This window comes from Carassius gibelio, chromosome A5, assembly GCF_023724105.1.
Source record: "Carassius gibelio isolate Cgi1373 ecotype wild population from Czech Republic chromosome A5, carGib1.2-hapl.c, whole genome shotgun sequence".
NCBI classification, from domain to species: Eukaryota; Metazoa; Chordata; class Actinopteri; order Cypriniformes; family Cyprinidae; genus Carassius; species Carassius gibelio.
This window is the reverse complement of record NC_068375.1, coordinates 16,427,081-16,454,233: the sequence shown is the minus strand read 5'-3', so window position 1 is coordinate 16,454,233 and position 27,153 is coordinate 16,427,081. Positions and strand designations below refer to the sequence as shown.

At 35.5% G+C, this 27,153-nt stretch overlaps 3 protein-coding genes across 13 annotated transcripts; 1 reads left to right on the top strand and 2 right to left on the bottom strand.

The window, feature by feature from the left end:
• prlrb (prolactin receptor b) lies at positions 1-9,198 on the top strand. Of its 2 annotated transcripts, none has more exons than XM_052592069.1 (9): positions 1-206; positions 1,981-2,071; positions 2,243-2,375; positions 3,011-3,180; positions 4,307-4,488; positions 5,202-5,343; positions 5,559-5,658; positions 6,069-6,138; positions 6,465-9,198. In XM_052592069.1, the coding sequence occupies exons 2-9, from the start codon at positions 1,981-1,983 to the stop codon at positions 7,128-7,130; spliced, it is 1,554 nt and encodes a 517-aa protein (XP_052448029.1). In that variant the 5' UTR covers positions 1-206; the 3' UTR covers positions 7,131-9,198. The 2 variants fall into 2 exon arrangements, with proteins under 2 accessions (XP_052448029.1, XP_052448031.1); XM_052592071.1 differs by having other exon boundaries at positions 2-206; positions 2,000-2,071.
• Positions 9,199-10,138: 940 nt separating this feature from the next.
• On the bottom strand, positions 10,139-18,675 carry LOC127997847 (selenocysteine insertion sequence-binding protein 2). Of its 9 annotated transcripts, XM_052592063.1 has the most exons (19): positions 18,569-18,675; positions 18,359-18,489; positions 17,819-17,905; positions 16,394-16,568; positions 16,244-16,313; positions 15,947-16,164; positions 15,759-15,840; positions 15,253-15,368; positions 15,033-15,170; positions 14,772-14,807; positions 14,561-14,656; positions 14,312-14,435; positions 14,057-14,220; positions 13,720-13,876; positions 13,452-13,626; positions 12,218-12,438; positions 11,974-12,128; positions 11,731-11,887; positions 10,139-11,291 (listed from the first exon to the last, which is right to left on the bottom strand). In XM_052592063.1, exons 3-19 carry the CDS (start codon positions 17,836-17,838, stop codon positions 11,170-11,172), a joined length of 2,226 nt encoding a protein of 741 aa, XP_052448023.1. In that variant the 5' UTR covers positions 17,839-17,905; positions 18,359-18,489; positions 18,569-18,675; the 3' UTR covers positions 10,139-11,169. The 9 variants fall into 9 exon arrangements, with proteins under 9 accessions (XP_052448023.1, XP_052448019.1, XP_052448026.1 ...); XM_052592059.1 differs by lacking the exon at positions 18,359-18,489 and having other exon boundaries at positions 18,528-18,673; XM_052592066.1 differs by having other exon boundaries at positions 13,452-13,623; positions 18,359-18,670.
• A 750-nt stretch (positions 18,676-19,425) lies between these two features.
• mfsd10 (major facilitator superfamily domain containing 10) lies at positions 19,426-25,385 on the bottom strand. 2 transcript variants are annotated; one of them, XM_052592057.1, is made up of 13 exons: positions 25,291-25,385; positions 24,374-24,600; positions 23,487-23,583; positions 23,269-23,372; positions 22,570-22,728; positions 22,279-22,467; positions 21,855-21,963; positions 21,635-21,746; positions 20,997-21,105; positions 20,776-20,866; positions 20,626-20,673; positions 20,139-20,228; positions 19,426-19,952 (listed from the first exon to the last, which is right to left on the bottom strand). In XM_052592057.1, exons 2-13 carry the CDS (start codon positions 24,518-24,520, stop codon positions 19,849-19,851), a joined length of 1,359 nt encoding a protein of 452 aa, XP_052448017.1. In that variant the 5' UTR covers positions 24,521-24,600; positions 25,291-25,385; the 3' UTR covers positions 19,426-19,848. The 2 variants fall into 2 exon arrangements, with proteins under 2 accessions (XP_052448017.1, XP_052448018.1); XM_052592058.1 differs by having other exon boundaries at positions 25,219-25,340.
• Between the last annotated feature and the right edge of the window lie 1,768 nt (positions 25,386-27,153).

Genomic DNA, 27,153 nt, shown 5'->3' with positions numbered 1-27,153 from the left:
GCAGCTTTAGTGCTGTTTGTGTGCAACTAGAGACTCAGAAGCACTGCGGTGTCAAACAGGGTGACTTTTCATTTGGCCTTTCCCTCTCTCATAGTGCGCGGCGCGCTTTTTGGGGGGACATCACATCGGAAAAACTGTTTTCGATCCAAAATGCAGCACGTGAGTGGAATACTGGAAAATCACAGGTGAAGCAGTAGCAGATCAAGGTGAGTCTCCGTCAAAAGCGACGACTCTATTACAAATTATTCTTTTGTGATGCCGGGTATACTTGCTTAATATTTATCTTATAGGCCTATAACTATGCATATATTTATATATATTATATATAATATATATATATATATATATATATATATATATTTTTTTTTTTTTTTTTTTTTTTTTTGCGTCCAATAATACCGCAATCGAAACCGGGATTCATTTATAATGTATACAAGGATTATTAAATAGCGTCAAACAGTATGAGTCATTCAGATATGCATTATATTTGTAATTCTTTAATATTGGATCTTATGGTCTATCTTATATATATATATATATATATATATATATATATATATATATATATATATATATATAATATTATTATTATTATTATTATTTTTATTATTATTTTCATGTAAAGAAGGTTAGAGGTTTAATGATAGGCAGATCTATTGTTCAACAGTCAAAAAATGACATAAACTCTTCTATCTCTTGTACCTCAGCTGGGTTGACCTGAGATCACAGTTTGGCTGTCTGACCTGCCTTGTCATGGCTTACTGAAGCAAAATGTGTTTGTTTATGGCTATTACACCAGTGAGAATGCTGTGGCAAAAATTGGCCCCTGGAGGAATGTCAGAAGGAGACAGTAGTTTGTGTAGACTCAGTAATTAGTCTAGTTTGTTGTGCCTTAGTAATATTATGAATATGAGATATTTTGAATAACAGATTTTTAGAGAAGACTTGCTTTTGTGGTGATTGATTGACATGACTTTACACATTTAGTTGAATCCCATATGATACCGGGCCTCAGCTGCCATCTCTTTTTATTCCACATTGATCACCTTATATGTATTTGATAAGAATGTGTAGGAATGTATATTATTTAAAATATGTATTATTATTCATCAGCTGTGTTGACAAACTTGCTGCTGTTAAAATGAAAATAATTATTTGAAGTGGTCTGGCACCGAAATAGTTAATGGCAAATGTTCTGAGGTCATTTAAACCTGGACTTTAACCCACTTCCTTCTCAATAAGTACATATAATGCCGATGGCATGTTCATAGAAACTGAAACAAGTAAATGTAAAATGAAAAATATAGATGCAATATAAAGATTGTAGCAAAGTGTTTCTAAAATGATCCAAAAACATAAAGCACATTGATTGCCCTTTATGTCTGTGTCTCATCCATTTCCAAGGCAGTATCTTTCCATTAAGTCAGCTCTCTGCACCTGTGTTTGGCGTGCTCAAATCTTTTGTTGATGCCTTGTGTTCATAACCTTGTACATTACCATGCTGTGAGAAATAACCATTATTCAGGACTGTGTTAGACACTTCTGTGATCATGATGTGCTGAACAGAGAACTTCATTGTTTAACTCAAAAATAAAATAAAATTAAATTCAATGTGACTTAGTGTTTGTGATTGTTCTCCTTTCATAATCAAAATGACACATTTTATAATTTTACTTTGCCGAGATAAAAAATCCAGACCAAAAACAATTCACTGTGTATTTACTTTACTGATCACGTTTAGAACATAGTCATGAAATCAGATAAGAAGCGTCTTTTTTTAATCTTGGCATAGAGTAAACTCCATGCAAAATTGCATACAATTTTGTACACATGATGACCTTTCAGCTGCTGTGATGAGTGAAGGTGTTTACACATGCTAAGTGGTTGTTTTGCATGTCTAGATTGATGTTTAAAGTAGAAACAAGCTCTACAGGTGGTACTTAACGTGCTTGTTGTGGACATCTTATTGACTTTTGGTAGATGTTTGTTTCTCGTGCAGGAAAAATGTGGAGAGATGCAGAACAGGCGCTGACTCTGATGTTTCTCCTCTCGTGGATCTCACACAGCATGTGTAAGTGAGGGAGGTACAGCTTTAAAATTCTAAGATTACATTCAGACAGTTGCCATTGTGTTCTCCTGTCTTTTTTTTCATTTGGAGGCCTGTTTGAAATATCACTTTATCTAGTCCTATTATTCTTACAGATATCTTATAATATACTCTTCAATTACAATACCTTTCCAGGTCATTCTCCCCCAGGGAGGCCCAGAATAACAAGATGCCGGTCGCCTGAGAAAGAGACTTTTACTTGCTGGTGGGAGCCTGGATCAACAGGTGGATTGCCCTCCAGCTATCACCTGTATTACAGAAAAGAGAGGTGAGTGCAGCCTGCATCACTATTCAGCATCATTCATCTTGCTGTCAAAAAAGTATATTTGAATTATTATTTTTTTTCCCTATATCAAAGCATGGGTAGCTTTTCTTAATTAAATATTAAAAGAAGTCACTTGTGCTCACCAAGGCTGCATTTATTTGATCAAAAATACAGTAAAAACGGTAATATTAGTGCAATTTTCTTTTTCTAGTTTCTTATATTTTAGATATTTAACCTATTTTAAAATGTCATTGATTCCTGTGATGGCAAAGCTGGATTTTCAGCAGCCGTTACTCCAGTCTTCAGCGTTATATGATCCTTCAGAGTTCATTTTGTTCAGAATTTTTGGATGAATGGAAACGTCAAAAGAACATGTGTTAGAAACAAAAATCTTTTGTAACAATTTAAATGTCTTTAATGCCCCTTTTTATGACTATAATGCATCTTTGCTAAATAAAAGTATTAATTTCTTCCAAAAGCAAAGATTTTAATGGCAGTTCAGATCTTCATCTTGTATTATATTCAAAATATTTTTTCTAATTCCTATCCCACACGCGTTTACTAATAAACACACCAAACCTATAAATATCAGGTTTTGGTTCATCTGTTAATTTGTCATTCATCTTAAACTTTTTCAGCTCTTTGGAAGTCTCTGAATGTCCGGATTATCATAAGGCAGGGAACAATTCGTGTTATTTTGATAAGCGCCACACGTCTCTTTGGATCACATACAACATCACAGTGGTGGCCTCCAATGCACTGGGAGAAGCCTATTCAGAATCTGTAGAAGTTGATGTTATGGATATCGGTGAGTTCATTTAATGTGTTTACAAAACATTCAAATGCATCCAGAATCGCTTTTGTTTTTATATGCCCCTAGTGTATACTGACCATGCATGAATGGCTAATGATGTTTTACTACAGAGGCCAATTTCAGCGTTGTTTTGACAACAGCCACAGTGCAGTGAGCTGCCTGCTAAATATAGTGTATATAAAGATTTCCTACCACTTCATAACGGCACGCACAGCACAATCAGCAAAGGCTTTCAGTTAGATCGTCATACTAGAACAAAACCGATTACACTGCATGTAAAGTTATACAGTTCAGTTACTGCTAGAAACGTGTGCACACTGGGCTCTTCCATGAGTTAAACGATGATGATTTTATGCATCTAAATGGAATGGAAAAGTACTAGATGGCACTAAACAGAGGCAGCTCTGAACAGAATGAGGATGATCAGGTTTGTGTCTTGTATTCTGGAGAACTCAAGCCATGTATTGAATATCCCACTGCACATGATTGAATGTGCTGCTGGCATATGGTTGATGTACTAATTTTTAAAAAATGCATTAAGAGCATAAATTCACTACTGTTTAAAGGCTGGACTCATTATAAATGTTCATTAAGGATGCATTTATTTGATACAAATACAATTAAACAGTAATATTGTGAAATATCGTTACAATTTAAAAGAACAGTTTTCTATTATAATACATTTTTAGAAATGTAATTTATTCCAGTGTTGCTCCAGTGTCACATGATTCTTTAGAAATCTTTTTAAGAAACATTCTGACTTGGGGCTCAAGAAACTGTTGAAAAAATATCATGCTGATTAATATTTTTGTGGCAACTGTAATAAATTTTTTCTTGATTCTTTAATGAACAACATAGAACGACTTTATAAATGTCTTTATAAATGTCACTTTTGAGCAATTCATGTGTTCTTACTGAAGAAAAAGTATTCTTCTCTTTCCAAGAAAAAAAAAACATACTAATCTTGAATATTTAAACAGTATATGAAGAATAGTCAAGTATCCATTTAGACCACATTCAGTTTATTTCCTTTTTTATTTCATATATTGTTGACACTTACTGGTACATTATTTCTGAGAAGTTGATTGTCATTTAAGATGATTCATCTTCTGCCACACAGTGCAGTCTCACCCTCCAGAGAACGTAAATGTGACTCTCATGCAGACCGCGAACAGTCCCTATTTCCTGGTGCAGTGGCAGCCTCCACATGACGCAGACACACGTTCAGGCTGGGTAACAATCAAATATGAAGTTCGCTTAAAAATTGAGAACAGAGGACATGAGGAGGACAGCAAATGGGAGGTGAGATTTAAATAGTTTCAAGGTCATCAAGGTTCTTAAAAATGTTCTTTTAGTTTGTTATTTTATTTTATTTTTTAAATCAAAACATTTTAAGTCCAAGGCTTTCGACTGGGGGTCCATATATAAATAATATGTGACCCTGGACCACAAAACCAGTCTTAAGTCGCTGTGGTATATTTTTAGCAATAGCCCAAAACAATGTTTTGCTTTTATGCCCAAAATCAATATGATATTGAGTAAAGATCATGTTCCATGAAGATAATTTGTAAATTTCCTACCGTAAATATATCAAAACTTAATTTATGATAAGTAATAGGCATTGCTAATAACTTCATTTGGACAAATTTAAAGGCGATTTTCTTAATATTTAGATTTTATTTTGTGCACCCTCAGATTCCAGATATTCAAATAGTTGTATCTCGGCCAAATGTTGTCCGATCATAACAAATTATAAATCAATGTAAAGCTTGCTTATTCAGTTTCGAAAAATGTACACTTAATACTGGTTTTGTGGTCCAGGGTCACACATATAAAATATTCCATATACTGTATTTATACAAATTTGCTTTAAAATGTTTTTATTAATTATCAATGTATTATAATGAAAAAAATCTGTATTGGGAGCCTGTGAGTTGACTAGTTTTTGCATTTAAAAGTTTGATACCGTGTAAAATAATTATGATTGAGACATAGTTTTAATTCTTGTGTTTTAGTCATATAGTGCTGGAAAACAATTGGAGTTTAGCATCTACAGTCCACAGCCAGGAGCATATTACATCGTTCAGGTGCGCTGTAAACTAGACCAAGGTCTCTGGAGTGAATGGAGCCCCTCTGCTTTCATCCAGATTCCAGACAGTAAGATGAGACCAGCACCAGCAACTCAATCTTTCACACCTCCAGCCATTGTGCTGCATTACTCAGCATTTTTAGCCTTACATAACAGTAGCGGATACATATACCAAATACATTTGTAATTCTGCCTTTAGATCCATTTAAAGCCATTATACAGTAAAGCATTAAAAGATGAATTTAAACAAGCTTAAACAGGCTTTGTGTTTCTCGCATTGCAGATACATCTGACACACAGAATGCATTTATGATCATTGCTGTCACACTAATGGTCATCATTTTCCTGCTGACTGCAGGAGTGCTGACAGTCAAGATGAAACCGTAAGCATGACATCCCACCTCATCACAATGTCAAAAGAATTTACTCTGATTATTTCTTTCAAAATCAGTATTCTGTAACCTAATATGTGACACAGATTAATATATTAATATTAACATTAACACTGTGTGCACGTTATTTTTTAATACAATAAAAATGTCCTTCTTATTTATTAGCAGTTATATGTGCAAAACTGTTGTAAAAATGCAATACTTGACAGAAGGGTAAAACAACTTGCACTATAAACCAGTATTCTTATGATTAAAATAATACGTTTTTATTATAATCACTTTAAATAAATAGCAAATAAGCAGCATAATATACTGTTGTTTCACATCAAAAAAACAAAAAAAACTGGAATAAGATGGATAACACCATAAAGTTAATTCTGTATTTCTGTATTCTTCTCTAGGGTGAAGCATTTTTTACTGCCACCAGTTCCAGAACCGAAGATCAGTGGCTTAGACACTCGGCTCCTTAAGGTACAGCAGACACTACCATAATTCATGCATTTCTAAAGTAGTTTTAATAAGATGTGTAGTAGTGAAGTTTTTTTTTTTTTTTTTTTTACAGGATAATAGGATAATAGTAAAATTAAAAAAATATTCTTTAGAATTAAATGGATAGTTTTTCCTGTGGAACATAAAAGTAGATTACATTGTGACAATTTCTTTAAACAATCTTCTGAAATGTTCTGTCATTGTCCATAAATAGGAGGGAGTTTTTAAACATTTCCAACAGACAATGAATTGACCCCACAAAACTGCAGTTACAGATTACAAAGGGTATTTTACTTCTCATTTCACAGAGTGGTAAGTCCGAGGAAATATTCAGTGCTCTGATTACTCCGGGATATCCCCAAATAGCTCAGAGATCAGACCGTCAAGTGGACTACCTCGTGGTCTCTGACTATGACGAGGAAATGGATTTTAATGGCAAAGCTCATCTTGAGTGCCAAAAGGGAAAAAACTGTCTCACAGAAACTGCACAAAAGGTCTCTCAAAACAGCATCCAGATCACGTTGAACAGCAGTCAGGATCTAAGCACCACCCTGAGCGAACACGTCTACCCTGGGACCGTCTCCAATCAGCTAAGTGCCACCAGCAGTGTCCTTGGAGAGCCACGACAACTACTTCAGCTTAATTGCAATGGCTCACCAGAGAAAGCTCAGGATCAAAACGCTCTAATGAGCTCCGGTAGCAAATGTGAGATCGTCAGCATCCACCCTGCTGGACTTATGGGGTATGTTGAGGTTGATGAGGAGAAACGAGACCAGACACCTCTGGCAGGGGAGGACTACAGCATGGTCACTGACGTTATCAGTGATAATATCCTTGTACTACAAGACAGCATCCCCATACAGGGTCACAAAGAGGTCAAATGTGACAAAACATTTAAAGCCGAGGAAACAGGAGGGGTTTTCGAACCTCTGGGATACTTGGAAACCCTGACAACATTTTTAAGGGGATCTTGACTGTTTTCTTGCGACTTAAACTTCAGAGGTTTGGGATTGTTTTGTGTCTTAGTGTCCTACTCCAACTGTCAAGCACTTTGTTAGTAGAGATGGGAGAAGGGTTCTTTCGGCAATCAGGGGTGCGTTTCCCATACAATGACATGCTGCTAAACTACCTGAATACAAAGAATCGCTGGAGAAATTAACTAGCTATTCATAATTGATCCACAAAACTGCTTCTTTATCATTTTAACCACATTGGCTCAACAATGTTTTTACTGAAGTCACGCAGGTGGTGGAGTAATTACTTTTGCTAATCAATCATTTTGGATCAAATTAATGTCAGATTATTGATGTAAATCACAAACATGGCATATGAGGACTACAAAAATGTTGTGAGCCATTTTTTTTAGTGTCATTTGCAGCTTCCCCTGGGCACTAGAGCACAATCACATTCTTCAAAAACTGCACTTTCATTCTCTTGACAAAATAATATATATATATATTATATATAATGGAATGAAGGAGATACAGATTGTACTGTTAGCTTGCTTATTTTCTCAAGAGCATGATCTTTTAAAGTCCATATGTCATAGAAACTATGGTTGTAACTACAGGTCGAGAACTGTATTTCTAAACACAGAACTTTGCGATGCTATCTTTGAATGTTCGTTGGGACTGTGGTTTCAGAAACAGCTAATTTATTGAACAATGTTGGGAGCAGTGGAACTTGTAACCATATTTGGTTAATGATGCCTTTGCGAAACGCACCTGTGTTACCTTGTGTCTGTCAATCTGCACAACTACAGGTACAGTTTGCACAACTACAGAACAGTTTCTAACCAACAGAAAGCTGCAGTAAAGAGTCGAAAATTCGTTTAAAAGGCAGCATCATTCCAAACCGTTACACATCGACCAAAAGCTGTTAAAAAATACCCCACTAAAGATCATTAGAGTAATTGTTAAACCTTTCAGAATGTTTCTACAACCTTCTACCTCATAGCAGACACACAAAACATCCCACTGCGGTTTCTGACACTTTCTCCAGAAACCTGGCACTTTTCTAAATCCTTGCTGCTTCTGATCTTTCAAAGTTTGATTATTATTAAGAGTTTTCATAGTTAATTGGAAACATATTTTAAAATACAGAAAAGCTAATTTTGTATATTTCTTAACAGTGATACTATGAATATAATAAGTGTGAGATTTCTTTGGTCAAAACATCTAATGATGACGATACAGTGTATTTATTGAACTATATATCCACTAATTACATGTCACTCAATCCATTTTATTTATACTTGATTTAATCTTGATTTATAACACTGGTATGATGTTAAAATAGTCTTCAATATTTACTCATTTTTGCATATACAGACAGCATCACTGAATGCATCCTTCTGAACTGAACTTGGACACTCGTAAAGGCAGTATCTATCTAAGACTAATGTCATAAAACTCTGGTGCACAAGGTCTGGCAAAGCCTAGCTACTGTCAAAGCTTAACCAAACACAAGGGCAGTGACTTTTTTCCACTTTATATAGAGCGCCTCAGAGAAGCTAGTTACATTGGCAGACATAGATGGGTCAGCTGGTCTCATCATGGAACATTTATGGTCTGCAGTGCAGCAGTAAAGAGTTACTTTAAGTCAAACATTGACTTAACACTATACAAGGACAAACATTTGGTTCGGCATGAAAGAAAATGCTAGAACTGTTGTGCAGCTTTTCTGTGTAGTGTAAATTATAATGCTCGCCATTTGTTTTATATCACCCATTGTGGTACATTGTATGTGTTTTGTTTTTTATGTAACAATGTGATGCTTAAGACATACAATTCTTAAAGAGATTTAATATTTAGTTATGTAAAACCTGTTAGCACGGGGGTGCATTGGTGTTTCTCTTGTTCATCACATTCTTTCACTGACAGTGGCATGTGTTATTTATCCACAGCTGGACAATGTCCAGAGGAAATCACTAAAAGGTTATGGTTTTTATTTTTGACCATCACATTTCAGTTGTGCAATTTTTTTTATTAAGCTAAATAAAAAAATGTATTGAGCTAAAATAAAGAGTTCTATAAACAAAAAGTCAAACATTTTCTTAAATCATAGATGAACAAATCCTGAAAGCAGCATTTTCAGAGAACTGGTTCAACCAACAAGTGGTTTATTCTAGATCCGTTAACAGTCTTTTCACATTATCAAGCAGCCGGTAAGTAAAAGCATACATTTTTCCACTTTTTGTGGTGGTTAGATGTGATGGTATGTTTTATCTGCTAATGGAATTTAAAGGGATAGTTCACCCAAAAATGAAAATTCGGTGATCATTTACTCATGCTCATCTCATTTCAAACATATAAGACATCTAAAGACACCATATAAGTAATGCATATGGATTGAGCACTTTACTGTATTTATGTGCAGTGTTTGTTTGAATAAAAGCATAAATCAAATCGGTTCATTATGTAAAGTGACCATGGCTCTTTACGAGACTTGTATTAGATTGCTCTATTCTTGTGGATTTCTTTTACAATCTGAATCGTAACATGCATGGGGGAAAGGACATTCAATTCTAAGGTTTTGAAGATGATGATAATAATAATAATAATAGTCTTATGGGTTTCCTTTAATGAAATAGTTCACTCAAATGTCATAATGGTTCACTCAAATGTCATAAATAGTTCACTCATTCACTCATTATGTCTCAAGTTGTTTCAGACCTGAACTAGTTTCTTGAACACAAAATATTTTGAAGACTGTTGGTAACCAAACAGATGCTGGTTCCCATTAACTTTGTACCATATTACAGAAAAATGTATGATGTCAATGAGCACCAGAAACTATTTGGTTGCCAACATTCTTCAAAATATCTTGTTTTGAGTTCAGCAGAAGAAGAGCTCGAGGGTCAGTAAATGATGACAGAATTTTCATTTTTGATGTGTGAACTATCCCTTTAAGCACTGCAGACTGATTTCTGCTTTCTATTAATTAATTTAAAATGGCATTTCAAGGATGGACACTCAGACAGTTTTGACACAAGATCACTTATTGCAATCAATTTATTGCAAATACTAAAGAAAACCTTCACAATCACAAAGTTGTTTTTGGTCCCATAGTCAACATTCTGAAAATACACAAAAGGAGGGGAAAAGGTTTATATGTGAAAATGATTTGATACTGCTTAGTGAAGTTTTGAATGATTAGCTCTATGCTCCAAGTATATGCCATGAAGCACTGCGTACAACACAACTGCATAACACACACATTCCCTATTAACGGCATAAAGGCATAGAGCTAAACGAACACTGAGAATCTGAAGGAGAACCACCTCAAGCACTGAGTATTAATAGTTCAGCTAGTGTTGAGGAACAGCCAGAGGAGAGTTATAAATTAAAATCCAGGACTATGATTAGGTAAGTGATGTTTAATAAGTTCTAGGAAGGAGAGGTATTCCCACAAACAGTTCACGGTCGTAACAATCATTTGCTTTATGAGCCTTCACAACTAACGGCACCCTGCCGATAATGACGACACGTGGGCTGCAAACACAGTGGTCATGATCAGTAAAACTGTGCATCCAACTGGAGAAAGAAAACATTTTCTTGATTTACATATTTACAAGTGTAATCATGTACATAAATTAAGTCATTCAGATTGCTTCTATCATTTCATCAAACTACTAGACTTATTTTAATAGAAATAGAGGGATATTAGTAGTTATTTGCAAAAATATTCACCATTCAGACTGTGGAAACATCAAACTGTGCTATCTTTACGAAAATATTTTTAGTCGAGGGCTGTTCTCTATTTTCAGCTGTATTGCCTCTTGATTTAATACACCATTCCAGATAACAGGAATATGTTTATATTTGTTAATAAAATCCTCTAGACAGGCACATTTGGTACTTTAAGCTATTCCTGACTTATTTCACAGGGTGCTGAGGGCTCACGCGGCGTTGGAAACACTGTAGCGATTGGTTTCCGTGTCGCAGAAGTTTGACCTGAGCGCTGCTAACAAACAAAAACAGACATTTTGCCTCATCCGTCGGTGTACTTCCATCAAATTCCTTCAAGGTCATCCAGCAGTTGCTCTGAACCGATAGAAATGGATGAAAACTGGTCCTCAAAATTCAGGAAAGGGTGGTTGTAATCTTTTTCGAGCATTTTCTTCCATATTTTAACTGAGAAAAAACACAAGCAGAATTCATAAGTGAGTGGATAATTCTTTAAAATGATAATTGTAGCGGATTATTCAATCAATTTTGTGACTGGCATTTAATTAAACTTTATGTAAAACGATGTATTTTTTTCCCCAAGATTCACTGATGAGCAAAACTTCAAAAGAACAGAATTTTGAGACGCCTCTACTGTCACTTCTGATCAGATTTTTTCTTCTAGCTCATGTTATACATATTGACAAACCAGCAAACAGATTTAATTTTAGTCTATACATGCATGGCTAACCTACCTATAAACAAAGCAGCTAAGTTACACATTGACATATTTAACAGTTAATGGAGTCGTTTAACAGAATAGTTAACTAAAAGGATAGTGAAATTGCAGTATTGCATGCAAAAGCAATAAATTCATGCTATTTTTAGGTCTTTATTTAGGACGTACTGTACTCCGGCTCTTCAGTTCCAGACGGTTCTCTTGATGGCTCCACCTCCTGCTGCTCCTCCTGCTCTTCTGGGGAAGCAGCCTCCAGATTAGCAATCATCACCTCATAGGCCTTCCTGGCATCAGCAGATAGCTCAATCATTTTGTGATAGTGATCCTGTGGCCATCAAATAAAGAGAAATCGGCAAAGTGCACAGAACTAGATATTTAACACAACTATAACCAGAAACTTCTGCTACTTACCTGTGCGCCATCATAGTTAAAGATGCCCACCAAGCTGACGGGGACAGCTTTATTAACACAGCGGCCCAGCGCCTTCCGAGACAAGGCAAACACAAATGGGATGCCTTGATCCCGGCATGTGTCGATGATCGTGTGAAGAGCCTCATCTAGACCGCCTACATTAACACAACAGGCCCCTCATCAGCAACAATTACAGCAGCAATATGAATGGAAATGTGAGCTCTGTGCTGTAAACTCACGTTACCTTTGGACTGAATACGTTCACAGTTGGGCGAGATGATAACACACTTGACCTTCCTGAGTTTGAGGTGTTTCAGCACCTCTCGTAGGCCCATGACCAGCCTGCGCTTCATCCTGGCCTTCATGGGGTCTTTCTGAAAAAGACGATCCTGAAACCTCACCAGCTCCTTCAGTAAGCTGCTCACACATTCATCTACATCTTTTCTAAGCACCTGGTTGCAGTAGCTGTAAAATTAGCACAAAGAAATACATTGTCTATAAATATAAAAAAACTAATAATATATATTATTATTATTATATATTAATAAATTAATGTTATTGCTTCTCAAATTTACTTTCTGTCACTTGAAAATTAGGTATTTAAGGGTTACCACTTCCCAAAATGAAATTGTTTCTTTAATCACTTACCCCCATGTGGTTCCATCCAAACCCGTAAAAACTTAGTTTGTCTTCGGAACATAAAAGAAAGATATTTTTGATTCAATGTGACAGCTCTCTGACCCTCCAATAGACTGCAATGTAATTAACATGATCAACGTCCAGAAATGTAGCAATGAGATCTGTAAAATAGTCCATGTGACATCAGGGGTTCAACCGTAATTTTACGAAGCTACGAGAATACTTTTTATACGCAAAGGAAACATAAATAATGACTTTATTCAACAATTCGTCTCCTCCGCGGCACTGTAGTAGTGGAGAGTATCACTGAACGTAAACAGTGTATGCTGTTGTGTGTCAGCTGCGCCACGCAGATACATTGTTTTTGTTCAAATCAAAGCGAAAATAAACATAGAAAACGAGATCCGTGTGGCGCAGATGACACACTACGTTCAGTGGATATTTTCCAAAACGGTGCTACAGTGCCACAGAGGAGACAAATGGTTTAATAAAGTCTTTCATTTTTGTTTTCTTTGCGTATAAAAACTGTTCTCGTAGCTTCATACAATTACGGTTGAACAGCTGATGTCAAATGGACTATTTTACCAATCTCATTTCTATGCATCCTGATGTTGATCGTGTTAATTACATTGCAGTCTACGGGAAGGTCAGAGAGCTGTCAAAATGAATCAAAAATATCTTCATTTGTGTTCCAAAGACGAACTAAGTTTTTACAGGTTTGGAACAGCATGGGGGTAAAGTGATTAAAGACAACATTTTCAGTTGCTCAAATTCAAGCCTGTTTGGGAACAATATGCATGTATAAAAAAAAAAAAAAAAAAAAAAAAAGAATTTCCTACTCTCTGAACTTCCTGCTGTGGATTTTGGGAAGATTGGGATTGGAATTGGGATTCCAGGATTTTAGCGTTGTGTTTTCTGGCACGACGTCATCCAACTCGTGATGAGATGGTGAACCAGGCTGGCCACTCTCTGACTCCTCAGTCTCAATGAGTCCAACTTCCTCATCCATGTCTGCTACCAAGATAGACAACACTAAAATATTTAATATTCTGATCAACCACAGCAATTGCCAACAACGACATGTTAATATATCACAGTGTTTCATACTTGTGTGAAGATGTTGGTCATGGTCAGCGAGGCTGGTTTCAGAAGGATTCTCACTATTAGTAGTTTCGTTTTCACCAGCCTCAGTGGCCACCCGGGCCGGGTCTCTCTCCTCCAGCAGGCGGTTCTGTTTTCTTTCCTCTCTCTCCCGAAGAATGACCTCAATTGTTCAAATCGCAAAACATCTTTTAGAATGCTGATCAAAAACAGATCCCAAATTCACAAGAATAAAAGGTTTCAAAGGTAAGTGTAATTTCTGCATCAGATATAAATGCCACTCCAGTTGTGTTTGAGGACACAACATTCACACACCACAACTTTAAGTGGACATTGGACTCACTCTTTTGAGTGGTGTTGGTTTTTTAGCCTTGGGAACTTCTCGCTGTTTTCCCTTCTTCACTAATGGACAGGTGGAGTCCAGCGGGTTGTGCGGGGTCTTCTCTTGCTGCCATGGCTTTTTCTGAACTGAAGGTTCTTTGTGGACTGCAGGCAAAGCTCCTCCAACTAACACACCAGCAATGTTAATGGTTTTATTACACACAGTGAGTACCATCATAGTTTCCTAAAAAGATCTTTCCATATTTCAGCCAAATACCTGAAAGTGTTAGTGGTCGCTGGTCTTGTCTGGATTTTTGAGACTGTTGTTTCTGCTCAAGAACGGTCAGCATGTTTCCAAGGTCAAGCTTTACAGGAACTTTTGACTTCTTCTGACTAGTCTGCTGAGATAAGATGGGATTAGAAGCAATTAAAATGTGTGGCCATCTCATTTCTTAGACAAAATATTTAGTCATTCATTTTACATAGATTTGGTGGAGTCTGAACATCACACGGGAAATATACCAACCTGTGTCTTCTTAGTGTCACTGGAGGCAGAAGTGGGTGTAGTGGCTTTACGTAGGGACGATCCCTCTTTTTGTGCTGCTAAATGTCCTTTGAGTTCCTGAATCCATATAATTAAAGATGGTAAAAGTAACAGGTGCATATTTCGGTCTTTGATATTCAAATATTTTCTGTGAACTGCTGGCATGGTGCTCAGGCCTAAATAATAAACTCACAGATGCATGTGACAGGTCTGGAAACTCCTCTTCATCCTACAAAATAAATACAACACACAACATTACACTTCTATTAATGTCAGGTGACTACTGAATATAATAGAATTAGAAAAAAAATGAACAATTATAAAAAGAATAAGTGCAAAACAGTAAATTAGCCTTTAAAATAGCTTTAGTTTACAATAACTGATTTATGCGGAAATGTATTTCCAACAAACAAACAATTTAAAAACTCCTAAAATCAAATTGCACAGATTGTACCTCAAACTTCGGAGGCTCCTGCTGTATCAGATGTTCCTCGAGTATCTCCTCTGCGTTCTCAGATGAGGTTTTGGATTTCTTCTTTTTCTTCCTCTTCTTCTTCTCTGTCTGCTCAACAGGCTGTGTAGTTAAATCATCCTGGACACAGTTTAAAAAAAAAAAAAAGAGGTTTTTACTTGTCTACTTTGTATAAATGCTTGTCACGGGGGCAGCAGTTTACCTCTGACAATCTGTTGGCTTTGGGGCTTTTCTGGATGACTCTGGGAGGCTGAGAAGCGATGTTTGCCCAGGACTGAGCAGAAGATCCGGTGGGATTGAATTCTGCACTGTCCCAATCTAAATCAAATTGAGGTTTAAACAATTCGATGCATTTAATTCATTCAGTATTGATTTTTAACTTAAAAACCTAATTTAAAAAGATTCACAATCCACTTCTGTAATATGATGCATTTCCCAGTGAAACTGAATATTCCATAAGAAAAAAACAACAAAATAATTGTTAAGCCCTAAAATATTTTATTTGTCTTTTTTTTTTTTTTTTTTTTTAAGAAAAGATGCTTCAACATCTTTCTCTGAGCAAAATGACTAAAGCACCTGATATCGTAATTACAACTTCCCAACTCATAAACACGAGGACTTGAACCTACCATAAGACAAAGATAGAAATGTATTAAGAAAGAAAATCTGGTCTATTTTGATTTCTGAAGCATGTTTGCACATCTTGACCTGCTGTGACAGCTGATGGCATGTCACACTTTCCACTGGACGGGACTTGCTGTGTCGACTTGGTTCTTCGTTTTGGTGCATTCTAATAAGAATAAAAACCAAACGTTGCCGAGATTCATTAAGGAAACAGCTCGTGCTTTAACAGAACATTGTGTTCTCTGGCTCAAATCACCAGGCATGAACGTTACCTTACAAATGGGTGCTGGTGATCTCTGACACTCTGCTGGCACGACTGCAGCAGCACAAACAGATGGTTCCTGGTGCAGGGAAGCTGCTGTCGGGTTGCTGGGTGTGATATCACCCAATTCAGGGAAATCGGCAAGTTTCATTTCAAATGTGCTAAAACATGTAATGGCTGATTTGTCTCTCTCTGCAGGGTTTGGGGAAGGTTTGATCCCTCTCTCACCTAGAAGCAGAACCAAATCAACCAATTACAATTTAACCAGGAAATTACTATTAAAAGTCTTCTTAAAAGGAATAAACACCTCTGTCTTTTGATCTCCTACTGATCCTTTTGTCCTGAGAGGAAGGTTCAGCTCTGCTGTCCTTCAATAACTAAAAGATTGAAAAAGGCTTTCAAAAATGCAACGGTAATAAAGATTTAAATAATCCGAATAGCCATACTAGGATCAGACCTTTCCAGTTTGCTTGTTTGAATCATTATTTAGTCTACTGCGGGTTTTGAGGTCAGTGCTGCTCTTGTAGATGTTTGTCCTTGGTGCCATGGCATACTGATCATCGTCTGATCTCTGCCTCCTCTTGAACCAGTCCTCGGGTGAAGACAGGCACGCTTTGTTTTTATATGGAGCTCTGAGTACAATAAATTCTAAAGTTAAAAACTGAAAATCATACGACGAGTCAAAACGAGACGAGTACAGATTTCTTTAGTTCTCCAATGCAATGCAATGCACAGTGGCCTGAAAAAGCATTTGGATAATTAAAAGGAACTGATATACTGTTCAAAATTAATACATGTATTGTTACGCTTTCTTGCTGTCAAATGCTAGTGGAAAATAATCAGTCATTAAGTTCACCCAAAGGTGAAAATTGTGTCATCATTTACTCATCCTCATGTCGTTTCCAAACCGATATGACTTTGGTAAACAGAAACACAAGTTAGGCTATTTTGAAGGAAACCTGAGATGTTTCTGTCCCTCGACTGGCTTACAGTAAAATAACTCTTGTAAAGAGATATGATCACTTTACATGATGAATAGGTTTAATTTAGGCTTTTTTAAATTGACATCTAAACAATGATCAACATACATGAAGCACACATTTGGTAAATATGGAAATGCACAAAGAACTTGGACTAAACCTTTCAACTCATTTAGATACTTTTTTATGGTGCCTCTATGGCCTTTTTCGATCTAAGCTTTGGTTGCCCAGACTTTTAACAGAGGGACAGAAACCTCTAATGTTTCATAAAAAAAATAGTTGACCAAAGTCTTATTGGTTTGGAACGACATAGGTGAGTAAAAAATGACCATTTTCTTTTTGCCGTGAACTATCCCTCAGATTTGATGAACTACACCTGTGATTACTTTGATTGGACACCTGTTTGAACTTGATGAGCTGGTTTAATGTTACTTTAAAAAATTGCTCAAGAAAACACGGAGCCATACCATAGTCAAAAATTATGAATTTGTTCCCACAACTTATTAATTCATGGCCATACTAATAATTATACCCCCCCCCCCCCCCCCCCTTGTGTTTATTTAAATCATGTCCATGATTTTACCAGAACAAGGGAACAAATTAATAAGTTATTATTATAGGTCACTATATCTTGTTACTTCCCCCTTGCTTGACATGTATGGGTCTCCAAGGGAAAGTGTAGTTAGGTCTGAAAAAAATGTCATTCGATCACATCTGCAGAAAGCACTTGGTTTGATAGTTTGATATATAATGATATATAAAAACATTCATGCATTTTTAGTACCCCAACACTTCTTGGGGCCACTGATCACAAATCTATATAAATTAATGAATAATTTCTCAATGCCTGCCTGCTCTGACTGGTTAATAAAATCAAATTCCACACAGTCAGTTATTTTTACCTTTTCAAATGATCCTCCATTTTGTGTTGCTGTGGAAGGCTATGAATCAAACAAATTCAGAGGCTCCAAAACCCCAGCCTTCATTATCTGTGAGCTCAGAGACAGGTTCAAAGATCAGACCGGTGACATAACAACATGCATGAGCTGAAATCAAGATGAATAAATCAAATAAACACTTTGGAAAAAAAAAAAAAAAAACAATCACTGTATGGAGTGCACAAATCTGCGTTTAAACAAACGATGCTGAATGACAAATCATGACGCAGCAAACAAATTAAACTAGTCATGATCACTCTTATGTCATAATCCACTCAACCAAAGTCACTTTCAGGGCCAGTCGGTTAAAACACGGTTTAATATTGTCTATACACAGACGTTTATTATTTTTTAGAGATCATAAGTAAATGTATATAAGGTTTTGTGCAGGACTGGTGTCTTAAAATAGATGATACTGGATAGAAACGGTTAGCAGCAGCCAGCTACTACAACATCAAGCAAACTTCTTTAATTCAAACTTAGACACATGAGATTCAAGCTTACATGCGAAATAAGATGACAGAGGGCCACTGTGTCGCATGTTTAGCTGTCGACAGCTTTCAGGAGCTCTTCTGTGTCAGATGGGATTTCTAGATAGCTCGTGTAGCTAGTGTATGCACAGTCATGATGATGAACTATATAGAAATTCAGCAAACAGTAAAATATTTCATACCTTCCGGTCTTTAACAAACTCCATTTTAAGAAGACGCATACCGTTTACATCCGGTTCCGATATAAAACTGGTAACTTAGGCCAAATAATTAAAGATTGAGCTCAAAGTTTACAACGAGAGCAGTCAGTGCGGGGGACTTTTATTTTGAAGGTGGTTTGAGAGACAGTCATTAGGACTGCAGTGTGTGATTTTCAGCCAATATGATTTAAAATGTAGTTGATTATACTTTACATTATTTAAAGTTGCACGGAAAAAAAAACTATTTTGTTCATTTTTTATTTTTAGATTTTTGTTTTCTTTTCTTTTTTTTATTCTTAACAGAAATATGGACAATATAACTTCATGCATGTACCTAATTTTGTACATTCATGAATGTAAATATATGAAATGTGAACAATAGTTTCATGTGTTTAAGCAAGAATTTGATTTGTATTTAGAGTTTTATTGTCTGTTACTAAGAAGACGATCAAAACATCTGCAGAAAATAAATATATTGGAAATTGTGAATAAAAGTGGGTTTTACAATAAAATATTATTTCAGCCTTTCCATTTCAATATTTCATGTATAATACAATGTTATTTGTTGCTTCTATGTAAGAGTGAAATTATCTTAATGAAAATTGTTTTGACACCATTGTTCCCCCACATTCACTCTTAATGTGTTTTCGTTTATACCCTGTTCTCCCCTATTAGGTTAATTCCTAATAATCTTACTTTTTTCTCTTAATAAAAACTAATATAATTGCTTCCCACTGTACTTTGGCTTGGCAGTTAAATGTAGGAATTGTTGTGTTTTTATTTATACTTGTATGTTGAATTGGAATTAATAAATGTAAAAAATAAACATATTAAAATCATGCAAGTTAATATAAACTGAAAGATAAATAAAACATTCCAGTAGACATTAATCTCCATTATTTATTCATCTTTTTTAGTAATTTGATTGAAAAGATATGTTCAGTATCCACATATTTTTATATATAGATACACACAAAAATATACCAGTGCATATGCCAAACATGTAATGTCATTTTTATAAAACAGTACCACTGACACAGAGGCATAAACAAATGCATATATGTTGAGTTAATTAAGTGTTGTAAAAAAAACACACAAAAAAAAAAACATGTGACATATGTCTTACTATTTACAGTCTTTTTTTTCATTTAAGTAAACAAATTTCCATAAGCACAAGTACTTTTTATTGTTTTTCACTGTAAACACTTTCAGAGGAACTTTCTTGAGTGGACTTTAATGCTTTCAATAAGGAAAATGAGGTCTGACCTCATATGACACAAGAGTGAATCCTAAACTCTAAATCTCATTCCTCCTTCTGTCTCCTCATCCGGCTCAGTAAAATCAGAGGCACTATGAAGAATGTTGAACTGATTATAAAACATAATTCTGCTCCAGCCAACCAGTACACTGAAAAAAAAAAGTTAAATAATGTTAAGATTTGCTGGAAACTACAATAAAAAAAGGTACAGACTCATTTAAATGATTTCCATACAATTGCAGATTACTGTTAGGGTTGTTAACATAAATGCAAATAATTAGTTAAACTTTCTAATATTACATATAATTTAATCTTTTTTCCTTTTCTTTTTTTACCTGAAGAAGCCACAGTAGGGCCCAGTGCTCGAGCTAAAGCTCCAAGACTCCGAAGGATTCCCATTACTGTCCCCTTCTGACTAGCTGAGCCTAAAAAACAAACACTGACATCAATAACACAACACACATTCAAACTAAAAGAGGTGTGAGAGATGTTACCATCACTATTAAAGGGACAGTTCACTTAACAATAAAACTTCTGGCATATATATTTATTTATTTATTTATCTATTTATCTATCTATTCATTTTTTATTATTATTTAAAAAAATAATTGTAATAATCAAAACTGATTATCACAAATCACAGTTCTTAAAAATTTCCTCTTTTGTGTACCATAGTAGAAAGCAAGTCAATTTTCATTTTTATGAACTATCCTTTTAAATAATGTTTTTTTTTTTTTTTTTTTTTAGAGAAAGGTTTACTTAACCCATTAAAATAGATCTCAGACAAAACTAGACACAGAAAAAATGTTAAATAAATCCCACCGTGTCCAGACACTTGTGTTGAAAGACATGGAACAACAATAGCAGCAGCTGGAAAAAAATTACAAATTCAAATACTAACACAAAAAATAAGTAAATATTTAGATGATAATAATAATGCATTTGTATACTGACAGATGCATACTTGCTTACCAAAAGAGTACAAAAATAATCCAGAATAAAGCATTGTCAAATTCCATGCTATTCCAATGAGCAAGAATGCTGGTATAAGTGATATAATTGCCTGAAATACACATATATGAAAGCAAATATGTAGTCACAATGTGCAGGCCTTTCAGTAGTTAATCATTAAATCATATTCAGAGTTCCAAGAAAATTGCAAGAAAATTTCAGTAATGCATGAAAGAGTTTACCACGCTAACAGTCTGGATCTGATGACCTGGTTTGATCCTGCGGGCATATCCGCCCTGGATCACTGCCATGGTAATGCCGATGAAAAAGAACATCTTCCCCTGCTCCATGCTATGAAAGAAGAAGACATAGTTTTATTAAAAAAATCTCAGGCAAGACCACAGGATTCAGCTGCTCCATGACACACACACACACACACACACACACAATGATCCCAGTATCTCACGGTTCTGATTAAGCAAAAGACATGTGTGCAAGAGTGAATTGGTCAATTGAAATCATATATCATCCTAGCGGCAGCTACACTTTACTTCAACCTTTGTCCTCTTTAGTTGTTTATGATTTATAATAAATTTTCCAAAACTTCCTTGTTCCTCATGCAAATAAACTCAAAAGATGTCACATTTTCATGAGTCACATCTCATGGCTTAAGTTGGCCTCTGTTTGAACTTGAAATCAATTAGCTCGATTTGCCACAGACAGTTTAGCAGTTGGAGACAATGGTGTGCTTTATAATGTTACAAACTGAATGCTGTTGTGCAGGCAACTGATGTGTAGAAGCAGTAACCAAAGCCTATTGTAGCTGTTTTTTTTAAAGGCTGTTGGAAGTTGTTGTGTTAGCTATGGATTCAGGCCTTACCTGGAAAACTGGAAGCGCTGATGTGTCAGAAAACTCAAGGTGAATTCCAACCCAGAGAAGAGAAACAGATATGTGAAGTAAACCAATCCAAGCGCCTTGAGATTTAGCATTTCTATTGTGGAAAAAAAAGTAAAATAATCATCATGATCAATTGCTGTGACAGATATTCATCCTGGTCAAATTTAAGACATTTGCGTTGACTGAAAGTTTATAGCCTTACTTTGCTCAGATGGTGGATTCTTTGTTCTTGTGAGGGCCGTGAAATTGAAAAGTGCAACAGGGTGAAGAAGATCTCCAGAGTGTTGAATACCTGAAGACTCTGATGCACCCTGAGTCGTGAAAAACATTCATTACGTTTCTAATTAAAGACAATTCTATTAACAATTAAAACTAAGTTGAAGTCTGTTCAGGAAGTGATTACATTAAAAGTCACAAAGTATCGAAACTAGCAACAAATCTTGTTTTCTCTATCCTATTAATTCATTTCATGCTAGCTTTAAATGTCACTTAAATTTCTATGCACATTTGAATAATGCGTTCACTGACAATTACATACTTACAGTACATTATTACAACATAACTGAGCAGCATTATTTTAATCACTTATTATTAAAAGTTAGCTTCTGGTTGTTGCATACGGTCACCTTGCTGTCTTTTTGTAAAGTCTCTGGCAGCATGAAGAATATAAAAAGCAGGTCTGCTAAAGAAAAAAGGACAGCCAGCCAGGCGGGGCCTTGATAAAACACCTCAGCATCTTTGAGCCTCAGAGCAAAGTATGCTCCCATTAATGGACCCAGTGTGAACCCCAAGGAGAAAGCAACACCAATCATTGCCTGACAACAGAAGAGAACAAACCCAGTCAATCTTCAAATGACTCCAAAGATAAAAGCTCAAATGTAAAACATTCATTTCAGATAATGATGACCCTAACTCACCATTCCCTTGTTTCTTGCTTTAGGGCAAGGCAGGTCTGCCACAATAGCAGTGCACAGGCTGACATTACCCTTACAAATTCCTCCAACCACTCGAGACAGCAGAAAAATTGTAAAACTGTGAGAAAAAGCCCACAGAACGTAGGATCCCACAAGACCTACCTGGAAAACAAGGAAAATAGTACTCAGATCTACTAGGTCTAGAAAATATGAAATCCAGATTCTGCCATGAAATAAAAAAAAATTAAACAAAAAAGGGAATTGCAACTTTTTAATCTGCTAATTCGACTTCGTTTCTAACAAATCTGAGTTTATATCTTGAAAATTGAAAGAAAAAAGTCAGAATTACGAGATAAAATGTCACAATTAAATGTTTTTATTTTTTATAATTTTTTATTCCATGGCAGAAACAAGTTTCCATAAGAAAAGGCATAGAAACACATTAAAGGAAATGTTTTAATTAAATTTTCTGTTTTACTAAATACCTTATTTAGTACCCCTAGAAAAGCTAATAATTAATAAAATCATACAAATGAATAAATCATGCCATGTGATTTTTACCAAAAAGAAAACCATGTACTCAAATATTAACTTAAAATCTCAGAGGGTATTTACTTTAGGTCAAAGAGGTTTGACTGACAAAACGGTTTGGGAGTCCCTGCCCTACAATGATCTAGTTTTGTCAGTGTGGTCTACACTTACGGTTGTTAACAGCAGCAGTGGTTTTCTTCCATAAACATCTGAAAGAGCCCCAGTAATGGGTGACGACAGAAATTGTAGCAGAGAGTAGAGAGAGCCTATCAGACCTAAGACACCAGAGACGAAGACAATCAATAAACCTGTCTTCAATACAAAGGTCAGTTTGAATTATGTGCTGCATTTGAAGAAACCCCGAACTTCAGTCAGAGTAACGAAGTTACCTCCAAAAAGAACACTGTTATATTTAGTTTCCATAGGAACTCCAACCGCCCCTCTGAACCAGTCCACTACGCTCCGTAACGACTGATACACACCGTCCTGTAAGATGCAACATCAAAATCAGAAGTGAAATCTATTTATATACATACACAAACACACATTAAAAAAATTGTAGTATTCCTGTTGCTTTCCATTACAAATATATAAAATATATAAGACATTATGTCTTATACATAAAAATATATCAGAACTAAGTCAATTTATGCTTAATATAGGACAAGAAAGTGGGGTAAAAAATTATATTTAATTAAGTTTATTTTTCTTAATCCAATTACAATTTTTCTTTTGCATTATCTCTTATAAAGAAAATGTAGTTTGATGTAAAAACATTTTTTAGATATTAAACCTGGAAACCAAGCCAAAATGCTGTGTAAGAAACCCATTTTTTCAGTGCACGTTATTATGTTTCCATTCTACAGCTGCTATCCAGTGGAGAAAAATGTTAACGGAGTAGAGAAATGTTACACAATGCCAAGTATAACAGTAATTGGAATAGTTCAATGAGTGTGCACTAGATGAAAAAGTGAATGAAGCCATTGTCAGCTTCATTTAATGAGAAAGAACAGCTCAGAGCTTGAAGGCTTTCCACAGACATATATCTTGAACAAAGCATATATTCATTCAGTATGTGATTACTTCAGTCACTGCTGCCTTTTGTACAGGAAACGTTCCTTTCTATAAGGTAACAACAATTAGATGCATGCATGACTAATCTAGGCCAGATACAACAGCATTTCTTGTTGAACAAACTAAACAAACCAGTTAAACATATTTTGAGTTTTTATAACAACAACATATCCAAATTATAACCATAAAAATATGATCTCACCCCAGTTTGACTGTAGTGGTCCAAGATTGAGGGGAGCAGAGGAAGTATTAACGTGAAGCCCAGCAAGTCAAGCAGCAGTGCCAAGAAAACCACCTTGATGACTCTGGAGGAGCGCACGTCCTCAGATGTAGTTTCGTCACCTGCCATTTCTCCACTCCAGTCTCCCAAAGGTTTTCTTGATAGCTGAGAACTCTTAAAGCATCTCCTGTGGTCACTGAACTGAATCACTGAACAAAAACAAATCAGCATAGTGAACAAAAGTATAACATTTGTCCTAACTCAATTTCAAAAGTACCAAAAATTGCACTGGTATGGTAACGTTTTCTTTAACATGGTACTGTGTATTTGCACCATGGTATTCTTTACAGTCATGTATATATCATAGATTTAGGAGTCATAAAGTACAATGTTTACCACATTTACATTTTTTTAATATATAAATTAAAAATCTAGGTTTTGCTTGAAGGTTTTCATGTTACAGTACAATTACACAAAAAGTACTGGTCAATCTTAATTAACAACATGTACCCTACTTCGAGTTAAAGTTTAGTTTATGGTTAGTTGCTCCTAATTACTCTAAGCAGCCTTCATGTAACGTGTAAACCAAAGTGTTACCAAAACGTATTGATAAATAATTAAGTTTATTCTTAATTAGTCAATGACTGACACTAAAGAACTAAACTATAGCTTTAACATACTTAAACACCAAAACTTAACAATCATGCACAGGGCAGATGGTCGTGTAAACGATACTGCCCATACAGTAACATGAATCTAGTCTCCTTAGAGTCATTGGGACATCACGCAACTCTCAAATCAACTGTAATAAACTCTATGACACTTGCCCGTCTGTGCCTCATTTAAGTCGAATATTTTCTTCGATTAGACTCGACTGAACAGTTCACTTGATTTCCTACCTGGTGCTCGGAGTGCGCAAAAGTTCCCAGAAGATGCTGCTACTTCCCCACACACTCCCCATCATGAACACACACCAGGAAGAGGTGTCTCATTTCACCAGTATGGCAAGCCGTTTTAGCTTAAAATCTTCCCAGCGTTACTAGTCGTTATTGCATTTTTACTAGTAACAATTAAATTAGAGAGCCCTACAACTGAATCCTTACTAGTAACAATTTAAATTTGAGAGCTCTCTAATTTTATTCTTACTGGTAAAAATGCAATTATAGAGCTCTATAATTAAATTTTACTATAAAATAACACATTAAAGGTATGTTTAATTACGGAGCTCAACTGTTATTTAACTTTTACTAGTAAGAATTAGAATTAGAGCTATTTAATTCCATTACATAATTTGAGAGTGCTCTAAATATAATTCTTACTAATAAAAACTGAATTAGATAGCTCTCTAATTGGAATTCTTACTAGTAAAAACCGAGCACCAACCTCCCGCTCTCTCTCATGAGGCCAATAAGGAAGTGACTAAAACTGCAATGCATCGACTGACCGCTTGAGGCTGGCTGCAAAAGGGAGTCAGTCCCATAGACTCCCAATGTTAAAATGCCCAACTTTACAGCAGGAAAAAACATGTTTACAGCCTGGTGCAAAAAAATTATTTTGGTCTACATAGCTAATTTTGCCCTTCATGACAACTGTGAGGGGGGTGAATTTTTTATAACTAATCCATTTAAATTATATTAAGACTTAAAGTTCTGCATAATTAAGGGCGTAGACACTTGAGTGACAGGTGGATTGCCGCTGCTGACACTGCCATTGTGCTAGGTGGGTGTGGCTTCAGCAACTAGCTCCCGCCTTTTGCCCATTTTTGATTGTCCGGGAGAGTCGCGTGGTGACAAGCACAAATTGGTACAAGTACAAATTGCATTAAAGAGCTCTGTAATTGTAATTCTTACTGGTAAGAATGCAATTGCAGTGCTCTCTAATTAAATTAAAGAGTTCTATAATTGGAATTGTAACTAAAATTGATTTAGAGCATTTTGATTTTGGCATTGTTACTAGTAAGAATTTAAATGTAGAGCTCTCTAAATGAATTGTTACTAGTAAAATGCAATTCCGACGAGTAACGCTGGGAATATTTTAAGCTAAAATGGCTTGCCACACTTCAGCGACGAGTGACTTGTGGAGCAATGAGCTGATTTCTGGAACATGTGTAGACAAAGTTACAAATTCCTCATCTGTCAGAACAGATAATCATAGAACATGCACATTCAAAAACAAACAGCCTAATGTGTGAATTTATTTGTTAATTTCACATTTTAACATCACTGGTTTGACAACCCACATTGTAGTGGTTTCCATTGACCACACGATGGAGTTAATTTATAATGTTATAAGCAAATTGTGTGTATGTATCATTAATGCGACAGAACGGCCTACTTTAATGCATGGATCTGATATAATGATAATGATATAATGCCCCAACAGCTCACCGGACGTTCAGTTAAGACATAACAGATTATATTTGTGTGAACACTTAAGTAAGTCTGTGTATAGCTATCGGGATCGCGCGCTGAAGTGCCTTTATGTGGAAAGGTAGGCTAACGTTACTCCTCTCAAAAAACGTACAAATAAAGGTAATTAAACATCTAAAATTATTATTATTATTATTGGACAACTGAGATCGCTAGACGAGGGCTTAGTGAACTCATTTTTGTAAAAACATCAAAACCGACTAAAATCAACATTTTTCTTCTTCTTTTCTTTTATTTTGCCTGTGATGTTCAGAGAATATAGTGACCGCCAGGAAAATAATTAATATAAATTGAGTGTTACATTTATGGGAAAGAATTGTCATTTCATTTAAA